The 20,577-nt window shown below is 44.3% G+C and overlaps 1 protein-coding gene across 1 annotated transcript; it reads left to right on the forward strand.

Annotated features, from left to right (window-relative positions):
* Window positions 1-495: 495 nt before the first annotated feature.
* On the forward strand, window positions 496-18,099 carry LOC132591803 (uncharacterized). Its single transcript, XM_088664277.1, has 8 exons — window positions 496-888; window positions 5,563-5,683; window positions 10,356-12,059; window positions 13,314-13,440; window positions 13,737-13,840; window positions 13,946-14,072; window positions 15,623-15,712; window positions 16,281-18,099. The coding sequence occupies exons 3-8, from the start codon at window positions 10,395-10,397 to the stop codon at window positions 16,877-16,879; spliced, it is 2,712 nt and encodes a 903-aa protein (XP_088520403.1). The 5' UTR covers window positions 496-888; window positions 5,563-5,683; window positions 10,356-10,394; the 3' UTR covers window positions 16,880-18,099.
* Window positions 18,100-20,577: the final 2,478 nt, after the last annotated feature.

Raw genomic sequence — 20,577 nt, forward strand, 5'->3', positions numbered from 1 at the left:
AACAAATGGGCAGGAATCAATGTAGGCTCATATTGTTTCTCCTAGAGGACATAGGACCTTACTACTTTAAAAATGAAAGCTGCTTTTTCTTTTTTCTTCTTTGCTGATCACTCGTAACCGAGTAAGATTGTCTTCAAAAACACGGTTTTGCTGCCACATAACCCCGGACAACACCATTACTGCCCCAACGACATCCAACATACCATTTAATTGCTCAGCTTCTCACATTGTGTATGCCATCAAATGCCAAAAGTGCCCTGAAGGGCACTGTTGGCATTTGATGGCATACACAATATTAGAAGACTAGTGTCATTCAGAAAAGTGTGGGCATTCTGCACACGCTCAGAGGTGTTGCTGCCCGACAATGAGTTCCGGAGCGAGCACCACTCACGCCGCTGGGAAAAGGGGGTAGGGAGGTGAGACAAAGGGAAGAGGGGGGGATGAGGGGAAGCCGTGAGCCCCGCTCGTCATCAAGGCATTTCCCCAGCTGGCCTCCGAAGGGGGCAGAATGAGGCCTGAGGAAGGTTTCCGAGCTGTCCGGGGGCCGAGGGAGGCAAGCAGCCTGTTTCCCCCTCCCGCCCTCAGACCACCGCGCTCGTGTGAAAAGCAACGTGGGCCAGAGAAGCTCCAGTCGAGCCCAGCCTCTCCCGCCCCCTGCCCTCCCCGTCGCTATGGGCGGACTCCTCGTCGCCTCCGCCCATCAGGCACTGGAAGAGATCTCCGGGACCTGAGAGCAGCGCGGAGCGGCATGGGCGCCCTTGGCAAGCTCAGGGCGGCGCTCCTGGCTGGCCTGCGGGCAGTTCAGCCGCCAGAGAGGCTCTTCGGAGGCGCCTCCGCCCTCAGCCTCCCGCTCAGGAAGTGGAGGCGGCCGCCGTGCTCTACGTCCATGTGAGTTCGGCGGGAAGAGGAACGCGACCCACCGCGCGCGTGAGGCAAAAAAAAAAAAAGGCGGTTGGCGGCCGCAGGGAAACAGTTAGGGAAACGGTCCAGTCTCTGCGTCCAATCCCTGTGTCCCCGGGACACATGCGCATTAGCGCGAAAACGGGACACAGGGACTGGACGCAGGGACAACTTGAATAGTCCTGAGATGGTATGTTGGATGTTGTTGGGGCCAGTAATGATGTTGTCCAGGTGTATGTGGCAGCAAAGTTGGCATCTGGGTTTATTGCAGGCTCTGGTACCAGTGTCCATGTTCTTCCTAATGTTTAGGTGGAATCTTCTTTCTTGAAGTTGGAATCCATTGCTCCGTGTCCGCTTCTCGTGTCTGCTTTTCACTGCAACTCTGTTGCATGATTCTGGCCTTCCCAATCCCTTTTGGGGTGATGCCCTAAGCTGTTTTTCTTTTCTTATGTGTACAATCACAGATACCAGTCAGCCATTGGTTGCACCCCATATGAAATACTTTACAAGAAAAAAACCATATGTGAAACATATAAAAAAAATTGGTTCAGAGGTATGAGTGCACACTCTGCAAGTTAAGTAAATGTGGTCAACATGGCATTTTTCTAGGCTATGTGTTAATGGCAGTAGAAATTGGAGTTCTTGTTTGTATGTATGAAGGCAAAAATACTTGTTACACTCTGACCATTAAAACATTGCTGATGAAGAATTGGTGAAACAGGGCCTTGTCCTGGGATTTTTTCACTGGCATTTATTTTTATTTGCCTCACTATCATACTGGAATTGATTCCTATTTGAATTCATCTTATCATTACATAAATAAAACCTTTTGAAAACTTATTTGAAATTCATCTTCCTCCTGGCCCGAGTTCTGGCAATTTACTGTTTATATGTGTTAATGACAGACACAAAAGTGATAAGGTTGACCAGAAGCATGGATTGCAACCCAAAATGGGACAAAGTTGGCATTTTTCAATGCCATCCCATTTGGTGATGGAGATGCAGAAACAAGTAAGAAAGATGCAGATCCTGTTATTGTTAAGGATGCTGGTGTTAGTACAGAGTTTGACACTGACGCAGATTATCAAAAAGCAAAAATAAAAGTTGCAATTTCAGTATAAATTGCAATTTTAGCTGAATTTGGGGGGTACCACTTGAAGCATCGTTTTGTTGAGCCATTTCCATTGCTTTTATTTGCTCATTGCAAATGGCTGAAAGTCTGTAAATATTGTTAATCAACATGATTTGCAATGGGGGTTGAATAATTTCAATTTCAACTGTATATACTGTACATACATATAGGTTGTATAGGTTTTGCCAGACTTGGCTTCTTTCCACTCCCCACCCAACCCCTTTTACATTTGCAAAGAAAGCCCATTAAGTCAGGCAATTGCCCAGGGCATTCCCCATTGTTAAGGAGATAAAGGTGAGGCTGGTGACCTCAAGACTTGTTGGCATCCAGACCCCCAGGGGTCAAGATAGTGGTGGTTCTGGAGGGCAATGTCCTTTCAAATTAATTGGATTATTTAACTTTCACAGTTACACCCTCATAGCTTATGCAAACCGGGATGTCTTTTTAAGTTTAGTCAGGAGTGTATCTGGGATGATAAATACTGGTAATAACTGAGATTCTTTCCACCCTCTGCAAGGCATGGTTTGTTTGAAGTTTCAACCCTCCAGGTGTTATTGGGATACAGGTCATAAGAACATTATTTTATTCTTCTTGTAAACCACTTTGTCATGCTTTGTGTCCAACAAGCGGCATATAAATTTTGAGAAATGAATCATTTTGCCATATCTGGAGCTTATAGACTGCCTTTCATACATCAATGTAGAACAGTGATGGGCAACCTTTTGAGCTTCGTGTGTCCAAATTCGCCAAAAAACTGAGCATAACTCAGGTGGTGTGCCACTTCAAGAAAAAAACACACCATAATTTCACAATATTTATAGTTCAAATAACAAAAATGTATAATTGTAATATATAAATGTATTTAATGAACCAAAAACTAATTATTTAAATCATTTTTTAAAAAAAAATTAAAAGGGGGGGGGGAGAGGCAAAACCCAGAGGTCTTTCCCAGTGGGACTCTGGGCTCAGGCCTTCCTCCAACGGGTCTGCCACTGGGGAGGTGGACTCGGGTTCAGTCTGTGCCTCCTTGTGGCCCTCTTCAGCCCACCTCTCCCCTCACTCCCACTCTCAAGGAGGAGGTTTAAAATGCATTGGGGTTGACCCCCTCTTCCCCTTGTGTTTTGTTGTTGTTGTTGTTGTTGTTGTTGTATTTTTTTTTTTAAGCGCCCATCGTGGTCTCTTGCTTCAGTCTCCCAGATTTTTAACAGCTTCCCGGCTTTGTTCCACCCAGCCTTCTACCACAGTATATTTATTTTTATTATTATTTTAGAGACAAAGGGGGGTGGGGAAGGGGGAGGGAAAGGGCTCCCCTCTCAAAAACAGTCCCCTCTCAAAAACAGTCAGACAAGACGATTTCATAGAATCGTAGAATCATAGAGTTGGAAGAGACCACAAGGGCCATCCAGTCCAACCCCTTGCCGAGCAGGAAACACCACCAAAGCTTAAAGACCTCCAAAGAAGGAGACTCCATCACACTCCTCGGTAGCAAATTCCACTGCCAAACAGCTCTTACTGTCAGGAAGTTCTTCCTAATGTTTAGGTGGAATCTTCTTTCTTGTAGTTTGAATCAATTGCTCGGTGTCCGTTTCTCTGGAGCAGCAGGAAACAACCTTTCACCCTCCTCTAGATGACATCCTTTTATATATTTGAACATGGCTATCATATCACCCCTTAACCTTCTCTTCTCCAGGCTAAACATACCCAGCTCCCTAAGCTGTTCCTCATATGGCATTGTTTCCAGGCCTTTGACCATTTTGGTTGCCCTCTTCTGGACAGGTTCCAGCTTGTCAGTATCCTTCTTGAACTGTGGTGCCCAGAACCGGACACAGTACGCCAGGTGAGGTCTGACCACAGCAGAATACAGTGGTACTATTACTTCCCTTGATCTAGACGCTATACTCCTATTGATGCAGCCCAGAATTGCATTGGCCTTTTTAGCTGCTGCATCACACTGCTGACTCATGTCAAGTTTGTGGTCTACCAAGACTCCTAGATCCTTTTCACATGTACCGCTCTGAAGCCAGGTGTCTCCCATCCTGTATTTGTGCCTTTCATTTTTTATTTTTTTTTGCCCAGGTGTAGTACTTTACATTTCTCCCTGTTAAAATTCATCTTGTTTGCTTTGGCCCAGTTGTCTATTCTGTTAAGGTCATTTTGAAGTGTGATCCTGTCCTCTGGGGTATTAGCCACCCCTCCCAATTTTGTGTCGTCTGCAAACTTGCTCAGGATGGCCTCAAGCCCAACATCCAAGTCATTGATAAAAATGTTGAATTAGACTGGGCCCAAGACAGACCCAGTCTTATTCAACATCTTTATCAATGATGTTCAATTTAAAGGCAGGCCAACCAGCAGTCAAACAACAGTGACAAAAGTGGGAGGGGGGTTGAGAAGTGGGGTAGATGAGGATGATGAGATGAGTAAAGGGGGGGATTTGGTGTATAAAATGAAGGGGTGGTGTCTATGTATTAAAAGTGGGAGATGGGGGTGATAGTAATGATGTAGAAGTGTTGATATTGGGGAAGGGGGAAAAAGGGGGATTTTTAAAAAATGAAGTTAAAAAGTAAAATTAAATATAATAATATTAATAATAAAGGTAAGAAAAATGTGGGAAGAAAAATTTTAAACGGTAAAAATGATAGCTAAAGGGGAGAAAAAAGGAGACTTTATGAGTTATTTTATGCTTAGTGACAAAGTCACTGTGCCTGAAGCTTCTGACTAAACATCAGTTTAGTTGGTAGAGTGCTAGACTTTTAATCTCAGGGTTTGGGGTTCAAGACCCATGTTGGGCAAAAGATTCCTGCCTTGCAGGGGGTTGGACTAGATGACACTCATGGTCCCTTCCAACTTTATGATTCTATGATTGAAAGAGCCAGGGTGTGGTGCAGGACCTGGGTTCAAATCCTCACTCGGTCATGATGAAGCTCACTGGGTGTCCCTGGGGCAGCCACTGCCTTTCAGCCTTACCTCCCTCACAGGGTTGTTGTTGGGGATTAAATGAGGAGGGTGAGATAAGCCCTACATGACACCTTTTGCTTCTTGGAGGAAAAGGCAGGAAATAAATAAATAAATACTCCCCCCCCCCGCAAAAAAAGGGGAAGTCTACAAATGGTACCTGAGCCCAACAACCCTCTCCACAACTGCAATTCCAAGTAACTGATATTCACAGAATCATTGAATTGCAAGGTTGGACCCAAAGGCTCATCTCATTCAACCCCCCCCCCCCGCAAAGCAGGGACAAGAAGCTCATTGGAAGCTAAAAGGTGAGCTTAGATAAATGCAATAGAGAAAAAGTACACTTTTTTTTCAATACTGTATATCTGAAAACCAGCTTTGGTCTCTGCGCAATTTGAATTATCCCGCTTTTGTCCAGACAAGGTCAACGCTCTGCGTTCTGGTTGGGTGGGGGTAGGAGAAGGGACGACGGTTTGAGATGTTGCCACGCCCCCTGCCTGACCCTACCCCACTTTCCATTCGGCAGCCACGACTATTTATACCCTCCGTTTACAAAGCTTTTGCACTTGAATTTGCAGGGTTCAGGAGAGGTCGCCGTCTTCGCTTCGTGTGCATTACTGGAAATCGTCTTCGACCAGCTTCAAGCAGCCAGCGACCCCTTGGCTACAGAGAGTAGCATCGTCTGCCTAAGTCCCTGAGGTTGGTTCTGTTTTTTAAGTTGCTATTTTTTCAAATCGCCCGCGCAGGCAAATTTAGCTTAAACCCTTCCGTCGTGCTGAGTTGAAGCTAAACTTGGCTGCGATGGCGATTTGAGAAACACGATTGGGTATTGTAAACAGGTTAACACATTGGCAGGATTTTAAGACGACTTGTAATTTTAGGGGCACTCTAGAAAAACTGAAGGAAAAATAAGTTTGGAGTAATAATTATAATCGGTAGGGGAAAAGATTATGGCTAAGGAACCAGGAGAGGGGGGTGGAGGGAAGTCACGGGATTCAGGGAATCCTTTTTTGGGGGGGGGTTTATAAATACTGTTTAAGGTTATTTTTGTATTTATTTATTTTCCATTTTTGTTACTGCCTAAGTCCCTGAGGTTGGTTCTTTTTTTAAGCTGCTATTCTTTCAGATCGCCCGCGCAGCCTTTTTCAAATCGCCCGCGCAGGCAAATTTAGCTGAAACCCGTCGGTTGTGCTGGGTTTAAGCTAAACTTGGCTGCGATGGCGATTTGAGAAACACAATTTCGTATTGTAAACAGGTTAACAAACTGGCAGGATTTTAAGAAGACTTGTAATTTTAGGGGCACTATAGAAAAACTGAAGGAAAAATAAGTTTGGAGTAATAATTATATTCGGTAGGGAAAAAAATAATGGCTAAGGAACCAGGAAGGGGGGGAGGGAAGTCACGGGATTCAGGGAATCCTTTTTTTGGGGGGGGGGTTGATAAATACTGTTTTAGGTTATTTTTGAATTTATTTATTTATTTATTTTTCCATTTTTGTTACTGCCTAAGTCCCTGAGGTTGGTTCTTTTTTTAAGCTGCTATGTTTTCAAATCGGCCGCGCAGCCTTTTTCAAATCGCCCGCGCAGGCAAATTTAGCTTAAACCCTTCGGTTGTGCTGGGTTGAAGCTAAACTTGGCTGCGATGGCGATTTGAGAAACACAATTTCGTATAGTGAACAGGTTAACAAACTGGCAGGATTTTAAGAAGACTTGTAATTCTAGGGGCACTCTAGAAAAATTGAAGGAAAAATAAGTTTGGAGTAATAATTATATTCAGTAGGGGGGGGAATTATGGCTAAGGAACCAGGAGAGCGGGGTGGAGGGAGGTCACGGGATTCAGGGAATCTTTTGGGTGGGGGGTTGATTTATATTGTTTTAGATTATTTTTGTATTTTTTGATTTTTTGTTACTGTGTGTTTTCATTCTTGTTACATTGGTATAAAACCTAGTAAAATATTATATATATATGTTTTCACACAACATATATATACAGCTTGATTGTGTAAAACAAAGAAACAAACCTGTATCATACAAAATTTATAAAATAGAAGTCTTTTTCAAATCGCCCGCGCAGCCGCGCAGCCGCGCAGCCGCGCAGCCGCGCAGCCGCGCAGCCTTTTTCAAAGCGCCCGCGCAGGCAAATTTAGCTGAAACCCTTCGGTTGTGCTGGGTTTAAGCTAAACTTGGCTGCGATGGCGATTTGAGAAACACAATTTCGTATTCTAAACAGGTTAACAAACTGGCAGGATTTTAAGAAGACTTGTAATTTTATGGGCACTATAGAAAAACTGAAGGAAAAATAAGTTTGGAGTAATAATTCTATTCGGTAGGGGAAAAAATTATGTTTTAGGGTTTTTTTTTCCGTTACTGTGTGTTTTCATTCTTGTTACATTTGTATAAAACCTTGTAAAATATTATATAAATGTGAAGGAGAAACATAATTGCAAATAACTGCATCGGCTTGCTCTCTGGATGTTTTGAACTACGTTTCGTAATCGAAACCTCCAGAGGTCTAGCAACTTGGTGTGCGCTCCCGTGTGAGGAGGGATTTCCTCCCGGGAAAAGCGCGGGGGGGGGGTTGGCTCTGTTCCAATTGATGTTTAGATGGATCGATCCGACCAATAAAAATCAAATAGAGATATGGGGGGGGGGTTAGAGGGAATTGGGGGGTCCAGAGTGTGGCTGGACAGAGAGGGGAGTTTTCTGAAAACTTTTGCCGGCAACCAGAAACTCTTCAATCTCTCCCCACCCCCGCCAAAAACGGATATTTTGCAGGTTGGGGGGTCAGGGTCGGACTGCATTGCAAGAAGGCACCTCTGGGTGTATCCAAAAAAAGCTGTAAAAATGTGTGTTTGGAAAGCGGGGAGGTTTTGCGTTTGCGTGATGCGAAAGCCCTGGAAAAAATATTGCACGGAATCATGGGCGTAGCCAGGATTTTTGTTGCGGGTGGGGTGGGGTGGGGAGATCCTCACTTTGCTACACATTTTTATTTATTTTTATTGATTGGAGCGGGCAGCTGTCCTCCCCCGCTGCGCCCATGCATGGAATAGCAGCACATCGGGGGTTGAAAAGTAAATGCTTAGGGAAACCTCGATGTAACTACAGTCCTTCGGTCTCTCTCGCTCGTGCGCGCCACCTACTGGTAGGCTCTGTTTCGCGCTCTTTGAAATCTTAAGATGTTCTGCCCTTGAACGTTAAGATGCCTCATTTGCATACCGTTGGGAGCGAAGGGAAGCTCTCTCTCCCTCTCCCCACCGCTGGCTTTAGAGCTATTTTATAGTCAACTCCCCCTCACAGTTGATCAAAGGCATGGGTCCTTCTCATATTGTGTTGCTATCCTGACTTTTAAACATGCTAGTGTCCATTTTTATTACTCCAGTTTGTATCCAACTGGTTAATAGGTTACTTAATTTCAGCAGGTCTACCCCTAGTAAACCTGCTGAAATTAAGAAACCTATGAACTTCTGTAGGGCCTACTCTGAGTAGGAGTAGCATTGGACACACCATATTTTTTACGCTAGTTGTAAATTGCTTTAGCAGAGTTTTTCATTGTGTAATTGAAGGTTATATATGTGTGTGTATGTGTACATATGTATGTATGTATATGTGTGTGTATTTATATATGTGTGTGTGTGGACGCGCACACACACACAACATACCTATATACACAACTTGATTGTGTAAAACAAACAAACCTCTAAGTGTCTTATAAAATTTATAAAATAAAACGTAAACATGACTGCTTAAAAAATAGTTAAAAGCAAATATTTGAAAACATTCAGAAGATTAAAAATCCAGGGCAGTTAAGTAAGAGAGGAAACATTTCTACATGTCTGGATAGGCTTGCCTAAATAAAAATGTTTTAAGTAGGTGCTTAAAAGAGTGCAGTAAAGATGCCTGCTTGATGTCAATAGGCAGGCAGTTCCAAAGTTTAGAGGTTGCCACACACTGCATCAATTTAGCCTCTCTTTTTGATCACCCCATTTAAATTGTTCTATGTATATTTTTGGGAGGGGCCATTGGTCAGTCTCACCCAGGGGTGCAGTTGTCTGGGGTTGCAGGGGGTGAGTGGGTGGTAGCAGGGTCCCTAAGACAGCATCCTAGGAACCCCAGCACCCCAAAAGTGACTTCTGCCTCACCACTGCAAAATGCTGGTGCTATTTGCCTTCTTAATAGCTAAATACATTAGGTGCTTCTACGCAGCTTCAGGCAGCTTTGCAATGATCATCACTGAGGGAAATGCAAAACATGCTCTGGAGCTTCATTAACTACAAACCCTGAAATTTGGGGCCCCCTCCAAACTGGTGCCAAAGTTTTGCAATCCTGACTTGTCCCTCGGTCATAGTAATACATCAAACTGGGATCCCTAGAACAGGCATAGGCAAACTCAGCCCTCCAGATGTTTTGGGACTCCAATTCCCATCATCCCTGACCACTGGTTCTGCTAGCTAGGGATCACGGGAGTTGTAGACCAAAAAAATCTGGAGGACCGAGTTTGCCTCTGCCTGCCCTAGAATTTGCAATTGAATAGTTTCAAGTATGGAGTTGCTGTACTGTATTTCGAAAGTCCTTTCCATTGATATTTTTCTTAGAGATAAAAGCCTTCTGTCATCTAACTAACACAGGCATCTGGGAGGGGCTTCACACATTTGCCAGAATGACATAGTCCCCTCTGTGACCCATGTTTTATGTGTCAATGGCCTTTCAGGTGATCTCCTGGACATGGGGAACGTGCCTGTCTTATATTTTTGCACTTGCTTCAACCCATGTCTGGAACTCCAAGCATTGATTAAACTTCTGTTCCAACAAACGCTGGGCACAGGAATTCATGGGAGCCAAACGCATAACAAAATGTTCAATGCATACAAGGTTATCCATACAAATTACTGAGAGGCAGTACTGCTGAGAGGCCCGTATCCTTTGGGATGCTTATTCTAAATGAAGTATAAATATAAATAAAAACTTTTGAATATTCCACAGGGACAATAAGCACTTGGTGAAAGCTATAGGGGTGGGGTTGTCTCTCACAGTCATCATGAATAAGCAGCAAAAAAGAGACTTTGGCGGTTTAAAAAAACAGGGTTTTTTATGTCATAAACCTTTATGAGCCAGTGCCTGCTTCATATTTATATGTCTTTGTGGGAATATATAAATACATTATAGTTTGAAAAGCTGATTTCGCAACTGACATTTATAAACAGATTCTGACTTGGGAAATAAGGAGCCTCCGACAATTTTATCCTTGGATGAACAGTGCACATTAAAGCTCATACAAATTCCCTTCCCTTAAATTTTAATGGGTGCTTCTATTGAAAAGCAGTGATTGATTTATTCTTCTTCTCTTTCTCCCCGCCCCCCCCAAAAAAAATTAGACTCGGCTGGATTGATTCACAGTGACTGCCTCTTACGCAATGGGCAACCTGCAGAATAAGATGGAGAGGACAATCGAAAGGAACTGCTTGGGACCACAGCTCAGCATACAAGAGGCATGGAGCGGTTCCCAAAACCCTACTGAAGAATCTCCACTGGAGTCTTCCCAAGAGGATCTTTCTGAGTCGGAGGATGAGAATTTCATTCTGGCACTGGAGAGCAGTGTGGAGGAAGAGAAGGAACCTTCCGGTTCCGACACGCTGAACTTGCCACTTCCAGCACAAGCCGAAGCCCATCATGGCCAAGTTCCCCTGAGCAGCACCCCAAGCGTGGTCCCAGAGCTGCATAGAAGCAGACGCCCCCTAAGACAGTCCTCCTCCACATCCCTTGAGCCAGAGGACGCCACCGCTATGGAGCCACCAGCCAAAAGGCAGAGGATCTCTTCCGTGTGGAGATACTTCGCGACAATAAGCAAGTTTGTGGTCCAGTGCCGTCTCTGCCATGGGGCGGTTAGCCTCGGGAGGCCTGATGGTTGCCAGCTGGTGGGAACCACTGCAATGCACAGTCACATGATGAGAAAGCACAGAGATGTCCTTGACAAGGCGTCAGGAAGTGGCAAGACTGCATCTTCCAGGCCTCGCACCCGGTCTGTCTCGGGCACTTTGGGATTGACGCCTGCTCTTAACAAGGCAGCAGGAAGTGGCAAGAGGACACCCTGCCGGCCTCGCACTCGGTCCATGTCAGGCACTTCTAGATTGCAATCCACTTCTCTGGCTTGTGTAGCATGCCAGCTGAGGGAATTCACTTTGCTAGAGAGCACCAGCAGTCAAGATTTTGAGTCAAGGGATGGCAACACCGTGCTGGTAAAGGAGGACCGTGCAGAGGAAAGGGCACTACGAGTACTCAAGGAAAGAGGAGCCTCTGGCTTCAAAAGGCCCCACTCCCTGGTCGTCAACTCCTCCACCTGCTCTGGATCCTTTGAGCCAAAGGTTGCCACCAACATGGAGCCACCAGCCCATCGTGGGAAAACGTCCTTTGTGCGGAAGCTCTTCACCAAGGATGCCAATAGCAAATCTGTGGTCCGTCGCAATCTGTGCCATCAAACTGTTAGTCTTGGGAAGCCCAGCGGTTGCCAGAAGGTGGGAACCACCACCGCAATGCACAGTCACCTCATGAAATGCCACAAAGATGTGGCTGACGAGGCCAAAAGAAGCAGCAATACGACACACTCCTTCCCTCCTAGGCAGAAAAGAAAGGCAAATGACAGTCCCTGTGGAGGAAAGATGGAAGAGCAAGACTCTGTGGCAACTGACACAGGGGAAAAAGCAAGGGTAGCTCCTCACACCGTCCAGGTGAGGGGCAGTGTGACATCCTCAAACAGAACCGCACAGGAGATCCTGGGTGAGGAGGACGTCCTCAGCTCAGACGCTCGGCGCCAACGTTTCAGGCATTTCCGCTACCAGGAGGCCGAGGGACCCCGAGAGGTTTGCAGCCAACTCCACCGCCTTTGCCAACAGTGGCTGGAGCCGAAGAGGCACACCAAGGCTCAGGTGCTGGACCTGGTGATCCTGGAGCAGTTCCTGGCTGTCCTCCCCCCAGAGATGGAGAGCTGGGTCAGGGAATGTGGAGTGGAGACCACTTCCCAGGCAGTGGCCCTGGCCGAAGGTTTTCTCATGAGCCAAGCGGAAGACCAGAAGGAGGCTGAGGTGAGAGACTGTTTTGCTCTGGTAATTCCAAGGCCCCAATCCTTTAGTTGTATTTGGATTCACTGATCAATCTTCTAGCTGATAAATTACCAGATCCTCTCAGGTGCTAGGGTCAGCAGATGGGGGCCTTCTTGGTAGTTCCTCCACCCTCAGAGGTTTGGTGGGAGGCAGAAGGCCTTCTCTGTGGTGGCCCCTAAGCTGTGGCACTCCTTCCCCATAGAGGTACATCTGGTTACCTGCATTATACAGCTTCCAGCAAATGCTGGTGATGCTCATTTTTTACCCTGGCTTTTGAGGTGTATGCTTTTGGGACTCACCTTACTTTTATGAATCCAAGTTTTGAATTGTTTTTAGTATTGTGTATTAATGCCGCAACCTACCCTGGGACCTTGGAGTGAAAGGGAGGGTAAATAACAATTATTATTAATGATGATGATAATAATACTGTATTGGCCCAAATATGATGTACATTGAAAAGTTAAGGCGGGGGGAAGACAATACCCAAATATAAGCCGTTCCCTTCCTCACTTTCTCCCTTCCTGGCCTTGGGGGAGAAGATGGGGGATTACGTTTGGGACAAGCACTGCAATGCCGCGCTCCTGGCTGCATACCCAATACTTTTTGTAAGGTGGCGAATATAAGTTGCACTTTAACTTTTCAAGATCGCAATTGGGGGGGGGGAGTGTGGCTTATATAGGGGCCAATACAGTGGTACCTCGGTTTATGAACACAATTGGTTCCGGAAGTCTGTTCATAAACTGAAGCGTTCATAAACTGAAGCGAACTTTCCCATTGAAAGTAATGGAAAGTGGATTAATCCGTTCCAGACGGTCCGCGGAGCAACTGTTCATAAACTGAAGCGAACTTTCCCATTGAAAGTAATGGAAAGTGGATTAATCCGTTCCAGACGGGTCCGCAGAGTACTTAAACTGAAGCGTTCGTAAACTGAAACATGGGTGTAATTGGTTCCGGAAGTCTGTTCATAAACTGAAGCGTTCATAAACTGAAGCGAACTTTCCCATTAAAAGTAATGGAAAGTGAATTAATCTGTTCCAGATGGGTCCGCGGCGTTCATAAACCGAAAATTCATAAACCGAGGTGTTCATAAACCGAGGTTCCACTGTACAGTAATAGTAACTTAATACTTGAACATTTATTCATCTTCTGTTATTTAATGGCACCCCTGGCCTTTGCCTGACCTGTTTCCTGTCTCTCTCTCCCCCCCCCACTTCCTTGCATGGGCTCCTATCTCAGGTGCAGGAGATGTCATCCAAAGCAACCTCATGTTTCATGAAGGCAGAGAACATCCTGCAGGATGCCACCGAGAGGCCACTGTTCAGGGAGATCAAGCAGGAGGCTGACATGGGCACCACCTCTCTGGGTAAGGACCATAAAGGAGCAGGTTTCAACATGGTCTCTCCTTCTCTTGAATATGCCTGGATCCTGTGGGTTGCGTTAATGTTTCCTCTCAGGAATCCTTGTTGGGTGGAGACACCTCTCTTTGTAGTCCACCTTATTTAAAGATCAGACTGCTGGAGATAGAGAATAACACACCCATTCTCTTCAGCAGCTTAGAACAAAGAGACACCACACCCAACATGGATGCCTACTAGATTAGCATTTGGGCTAAATCACAGAGCCTAAAATGCCTCCCCGTTTTCTTCGTCTTCCCAATAGGATGTCAAACAATGTTTGGAGACAGCGAGATGACCCCAGAGGTTCCTTCTAGACCTCCTCCTCTTTGTGCCGGACTGGAAATGGCTTCTGCCCAATTGGAACAGGTACGGGGTGGGTGGAATCATTGGGGAAATGGGCAGGGGACCACCCGGGTTCCTTTTTCAGACCCCGCAAGAGGTGTGGGATTTGATGGGACATCCCTCTTTCAGGTTCCCGTGTCCCTTGAAGAGGTGGCAGTTCGTTTCAAAGAGAACGAATGGGCTTTGCTGGATCCGGGCCAGAGAGTGCTGCACAAAGAAGTAATGGAGGAGAATTATGCGAATCTGGTATCTTTAGGTAAGGCTTCTCCTTGGTTTTGCCTGATAGATCCTGAGAGGAGGAATAGTTGCTGCTCTTTGTATGCGGCAGTGCATTGTGGGAAACGACAGAGCGTGTGACAGTAGCTGACAAGGGTCTTTAGTGTGGCAGGCTCCACCCTGCAGAACTCCCTGTCTGTGGATGTTTGGCAGGAGCCACCCCTGCCTTCTTTCAGATGTCTCTTAAAAACTGTACTTTTTAGTCACATCCTTACAATATGGATTCGCCCCCCCCCCTTCAGCCAGCTAGTATCTGTTGCTGTTTTACTGGTGTTTGTAAACATGTTTTACAGATATTTATTTATTTATTATTATATTAAAGTTTATTTATACTTTTCAAATTTATGCATTTCTTTAATTTCACAATCATTTTAACATTTCAAAGTTTAACTCCCTTCCCCCTCTTTCTGTGGTTCCTTAAATTTATTTTTTAACATCTTCTGCATATCCAAATTCATTTAATTTGATCATTTAATTACCTACTTTAAATATAAACTTGTATGAAACCGCAGGTTATTACAGTAACCCTGCCGGTGTTTTTATCTGTTTGCAATTTATCTGTAAATATTCAATAAGGCGTTTCCATTCTTTTAGAAAAAGTTTATCTTGATTTCTTATTCTTCTGGTACGTTTCACCATTTCTGCATATTCCATAAGTTTTTGCATCCATTCTTCCTTTGCTGGGACTTCTGCTTCTTTCCATTTTGGGGCGAGTAACATACTTGCTGTTGTAGTCGCATACATAAATAAATTTCAATATAATTTAGGTAGTTCTGTCCCTGTAATTCCCAAAAAAAGCTTCTGGGTTTTTTTTTACAAAGGTTATTTTGAACATCCTTTTCAATTCATTATATATCATATCCCAGTAAGCTTACTGGCTTACCATTTTACAGATATTTATTCTGATTTAATTGAATTTATGCCACAAGCCTCCTTGATATATGCTATGAAAGTGCAGGTCAAAAGGATTCAAATAAATAGGCTCTGGCCCCATCCATGCTATACTTTTAAGGCAGCATTATACCATTACCCAGGCCCTATGCCTATTAAATAATCTATGACCTGCAAAAGTATGGGGAGCAGGACTATTCTCACTACGAGAAGCCAAGTTACAGGGAAGCAGGCAAAGGGCCTTCTCAGTAGTGGCACCCACCCTGTGGAATGCCCTCCCACCAGAGGTCAAAGAGAACAACAATTACCAGACCTTTAGAAGGCATCTTAAGGCAGCCCTGTTTAGGGAAGCTTTTAATGTTTGATGGATTTCTGTATTTAATATTTTGTTGGAAGCCGCCCAGAGTGGCTGGGGGAACCTGGCCAGATGGGCGGGGTATAAATAAATTATTATTATTATTATTATTATTATTATTATTATCATCATCATCATCATCATCATCATCATAATTAGGTGTCTGTCAGTATGCTCTTTTTGTCACTGAGGCTGTGCAATGTGTTTTAATGTTGTACTCCACCCTGATAAAGGGGAGTATATAGATTGAATAAATAACAATACCTTATTTCTCTCAAAAAAAGGACTACCAATTTCCAGGTCTGGCATCACATTGCAGAAAGAATGGGAAAGTGCATTCATTGAGGGCTCTGAAGAACAAGAGACATTAGCAGGTAGGTGCTTAATTGAGATGGGACTCCCTGCATTTTTGGCCTAGCAAGCTATGCAGATACCTGCCAGACATTTTTATTTCTGTGAGAATAGACTCCCATGCCCTCCTTAATTAAGCTGGTGGGCACCAGAGGGAGGCAGGACCTTTATAGTGGTGTCTCCTGCACTCTGGAATTCACTTCTGAAAGAAACAGCAGGGGCTCCCCTCAGGTAAAAAACATCTTTATAAAAACTTACCTGTTTTCTCTTACCTGTAACTGAATGCTGCAGACGTAGCTCTCTACCCTGGCCTTGAGACCTGAGACATGTTTTGAGAACCCGCCCCTTTCCTGGGACTATAATATTTTCTAAAATCCTTTTTAAAATAATGAATTTTAGATTGTTGTAAACCTCCCCAGGACTTCCTGGTGGAGGGTGTGTAATAGATTTACTAATGCTAATAATTTATGCTATCAGAGGCTGTTTAATGTATTTGAAAGGATTTGCCTCCCCACTTAATATTTTCTACTTTCTTTGATTCATTGAGTTTTCTTCCTGATTTGAGGATCTGTTCCTCCTTGATTCTTTCAGGTGATGGGGGTGAAAGGGATGAACAAAACATTCCTCAAAGAAAGAGAACTGAACAAAAGCAGAAGTGGAGGAAGAAACGCTTGGCTTCTGTGGGGGCTGGCTTCCGTGAAGTTCCAATACTAGCAGAACATCGTGCAGGCAAGAAAAGGAATATTGAGAATGGAGAGAGACTGTTGATGTGCTCAGAGTGTGGAAAGGGTTTCATTGGCTGGATGAACCTTACTAAACATCAGAGAATCCACATGGGAGAAAAGCAACATGAATATTCAGAGAACAGGAAGCAAATCTCTCACAGTTCAGACCTTAATGCACACCAGAGAGTCCATGTTGGCGAAAAGCGCTATAAATGCTCAGAATGTGGAAAGAGCTTTGTTCAGAGCACGTACCTGAGAGTGCACGAAAGAATCCACAGAGGGGAAAAGCCGTACAAATGCTTCGAGTGCGGAAAGAGCTTCAGCTGGAGTGGAAACCTGAACAGGCACCACAGAATCCACACAGGGGAGAAGCCGTATCAATGTTCCCAGTGTGAGAAGAGTTTCCGCCATGGATCAAGTCTTAAACTTCACCAGAGAATTCATGCAGAGGAACGCACTTTGTAAACATCGAGGTTTGGGTGGAATACACACGTTAATTCGCATTACAAAATTTGCACATTGGAGAAACTCAACGGCTAAGAGCAGGCATAGGCAAACTTGGCTTGGCTCTCCATCTGTTTTGGGACTACAGTTCCCATCATCCCTGACCACTGGTCCTGTTAACTAGGGATGATGGGAGTTGTAGTCCCAAAACATCTGGAGGGCCGAGTTTGTCTATGCCTGGCTAAGAGCCATGAATCACATTCAAGAATCCCCACAGGAAATGAGTTTGGAATCAGCATCCTTCAGAGCAGACTGCTTTAGGTCGTAGCAAAGAATGCCAGGAGAGTGTGGCTATGATTGTATCCCTTCAGGAGAAAGCACATGAATAATTACAGCAACCTTCACAATCTGGTGCCCTCCAAATATTTTGGACTCCAATTCTCATCGGCCACATGCATCACAGCCACTGAGTTCCCCCAAAGAACTTGGGTGGTGGTCTGTATTTTGTAGCAAAAACCCACCTTCCCACCAAAATACAGAACAACCACATAGGATTTGCACCAGCCTGGGGCTATTGGGAGTTGTACTGCAACATCTCGTGGCTTCGATGTTTTTGAATATCATTTATCACTGTTCCATTGTATTTGAAAGGAATTATTGGGCATCACTTTGATTGACTTGTTTATTTTTTAGAGTCACATTCCCCCCCCCCCAATTATGACTTACTGGCATTGCATTGTACCGGTAGTAGGATGTGAGGTCTTCCATCATTTCTGTGGCTCCTGGGCTGCCTCATGTGTAGCAGTGCAGAAAGGCGAGCGTGCTAAACCACAAATGCAATGCAATGAGCTATTTCTGCTTAGTTTTGTACACAGCACACACATTTTGATAAATAACGACCTTTCGCATTGCCTTGGCTACATTTGATAATAAGTCTTAGAGATGCCAGTTTTGTGCGGATGCCTTTTGGACTGGATCTGAGCACATCAAAGAAGAGTTTCACTTAAACGTGTTGTAAATTTAAACAGGGAAATCCGGGAGGGAAAGACTGGACTCCACAGCACCATCATAGTGTTGTATTGCATATAAAATGCTTTTTCTTTACCAGCCCGGCCAAATCCTTAATGTGATGGTCACTATGTATAAAATGTGCTGTGTGTATTCTTATTTTGTTACTATTTGTATTCATTGTATAAGGTTATTTTTTCTCTTTTAAATCTGCAAATAAAGGTTTTTTTAAAATGAAACGAAATTTTGGGGAAATTGTGTGACCAGAGGCCTGGCTTTCTTTTTCTTTTAGCTAGTGATTGAAACTCCACAACTTAAAGCCTTTGAAAAGCACAGCAGCTGGAGGCAGCCGTAGTTCTGAATCCCAGTTTCTGGGATTCATGGCTGGGGAGAGTTGTTCTTGCATCCAGGTCCTGCGTTTGAGCTTCCCATTAAAGGGATACCTTACCTCCCATTCACACCATACTTTTAAAACACTATTAGAAAGTTGGAAGGGACCCCAAGGAATCTCAACTAAAACATCCATGACAGAACGCTTTAGTTCAGACTCCTTTACTTCAAATTGCTTTAAACAAATGGGAAGGAATCAATGTAGGCTTATATTGTTTCTCCTAGAGGACATAGGACCTTACTATTGGACTTTAAAAATGAAAGCTGCTTATTCTTTTTTTCTTCTTTGCTGATCACTCGTAGCCGAGTAAGATTGTCTTCAAAAACACGGTTTTGCTGCCACATACACCCGGACAACATTGTGTATGCCATCAAAGGCCAACAGTGCCCTTCAGCTCTCTATATTGGACAAACAGGCCAACCCTACACCAAAGGATGTTGTTGTTTAGTTGTTTAGTCATGTCTGACTCTTCATGACCCCATGGACCATAGCACGCCAGGCACTCCTGTCTTCCACTGCCTCCCACAGTTTGGTCAGACTCATGTTCGTAGCTTCAAGAACACTGTCTAACCATCTCATCCTCTGTCTTCCCCTTCTCCTAGTGCCCTCAATCTTTCCCAACATCAGGGTCTTTTCCAGGGAGTCTTCTCTTCTCATGAGGTGGCCAAAGTATTGGAGCCTCAGCTTCACGATCTGTCCTTCCAGGGAGCACTCAGGGCTGATTTCCTTCACAATGGATAGGTTTGATCTTCTTGCAGTCCATTAGATTCTCAGGAGTCTCCTCCAGCACCATAATTCAAAAGCATCAATTTGGCAATCAGCCTTCTTTATGATCCAGCTCTCACTTCCATACATCACTACTGGGAAAACCATAGCTTTAACTATACGGACCTTTGTAGGCAAGGTGATGTCTCTGCTTTTTAAGGTGCTGTCTAGGTTTGTCATTGCTTTTCTCCCAAGAAGCAGGCGTCTTTTAATTTTGTGGCTGCTGTCACCATCTGTAGTGATCAAGGAGCCCAAGAAAGTAAAATCTCTCACTGCCTCCATTTCTTCCCCTTCTATTTGCCAGGAGGTGATGGGACCAGTGGCCATGATCTTAGTTTTTTTGATGTTGAGCTTCAGACCATATTTTGCGCTCTCCTCTTTCACCCTCATTTAAAGGTTCTTTAATTCCTCCTCACTTTCTGCCATCAAGGTTGTGTCATCAGCATATCTGATTCATCCAGTCCAGCCTTTCGCATAACGAATTCTGCAAATAAGTTAAATAAGCAAAAGGATAAATGGATAAACACCAAAGGATAAATGGACATAAATCTGACATCAGGAATCACAAGACAGAGAAAACAGTAGGACAACATTTCTATCTCCCAGGACATTCTGTACAAGATCTCAAATTAGCTGTCTTATTACAAAAGAATTTCAGAAATAGATTGGAAAGAGAAGTGGCTGAACTGCAACTTATTACTAATCTTAAAACCATGGAGAAACCAGGTCTGAATAAAGACATTGGATTCTTATCTCATTATACATGATAAAGCTATTTTTAGCCATCTCACCCCTTGCTTTTTCCTGCAAGACCAATTGCAGTCGTCAACAGTCGTCAACAGCTATTAGTCAGTCAATCACCCACTCCCACCACAAGGAGGGAGTAAAACCCCTCCCCACCCTCACTATATATAAGCATCTGGTGACTTCTGTTTCAGTGTATCTAAGGAAGTGTGCATGCACACGAAAGCTCATACCAATGACAAACTTAGTTGGTCTCTAAGGTGCTGCTGGAAGGAAATTTTTTATTTTGTTATGGTTTTAACAGTGGGTCTGTAAGTGACTGTGGAGGCCAATTCTGGATCCACACGTCCTTCCACAGTGGGGACATAGGCTTCCGGGCGGGAGTTGATCATGTTGATCATGATGATCAGTTTGGTGTGCCAAACTGCCTTCCTCTTAGCACATTTTTCCCTTTTGTCCTGAGTTTGAGCATCCAGGGCACCTTTGGTAAAGGCTGCTCTCCAATGGAGCGCTAAAAGTCCAGTGTTTCCCAGTTGTTGGTGTTTATCCTACATTTTTAAAGATTTGCCTTGAAAGAGTCTTTAAACCTCTTTTGTTGACCACCAGCTTTACGCTTTCCATTTTTAAGTTCGGAATAGAGTAGTTGCTTTGGAAGACGATCATCAGGCATCTGTATAACATGACTAGTTCAAGAACGCTTGGCAGGAGGTTGGACTGGATGGCCCTTGTGGTCTCTTCCAACTCTATGATTCTCCTTTTGCTCTGCCGAGCTGTAACTTCCCTCTCTCCCTTTATACAGCTTTATTATTTC

Source organism: Zootoca vivipara, chromosome 2 (assembly GCF_965207765.1).
Source record: "Zootoca vivipara chromosome 2, rZooViv2.hap1.1, whole genome shotgun sequence".
In the NCBI taxonomy this organism is placed as follows: Eukaryota; Metazoa; Chordata; class Lepidosauria; order Squamata; family Lacertidae; genus Zootoca; species Zootoca vivipara.

Bases quoted from the DNA above. Each gene is read 5' to 3' on its own strand.
- LOC132591803 (XM_088664277.1), top strand. From the start codon at position 10,395: ATGGGCAACCTGCAGAATAAGATGGAGAGGACAATCGAAAGGAACTGC. The intron at 13,841-13,945 runs GTACGGGGTGGG...TCCCTCTTTCAG, and splicing joins CTTCTGCCCAATTGGAACAG to GTTCCCGTGTCCCTTGAAGA. The intron at 14,073-15,622 runs GTAAGGCTTCTC...TCTCAAAAAAAG, and splicing joins TGCGAATCTGGTATCTTTAG to GACTACCAATTTCCAGGTCT.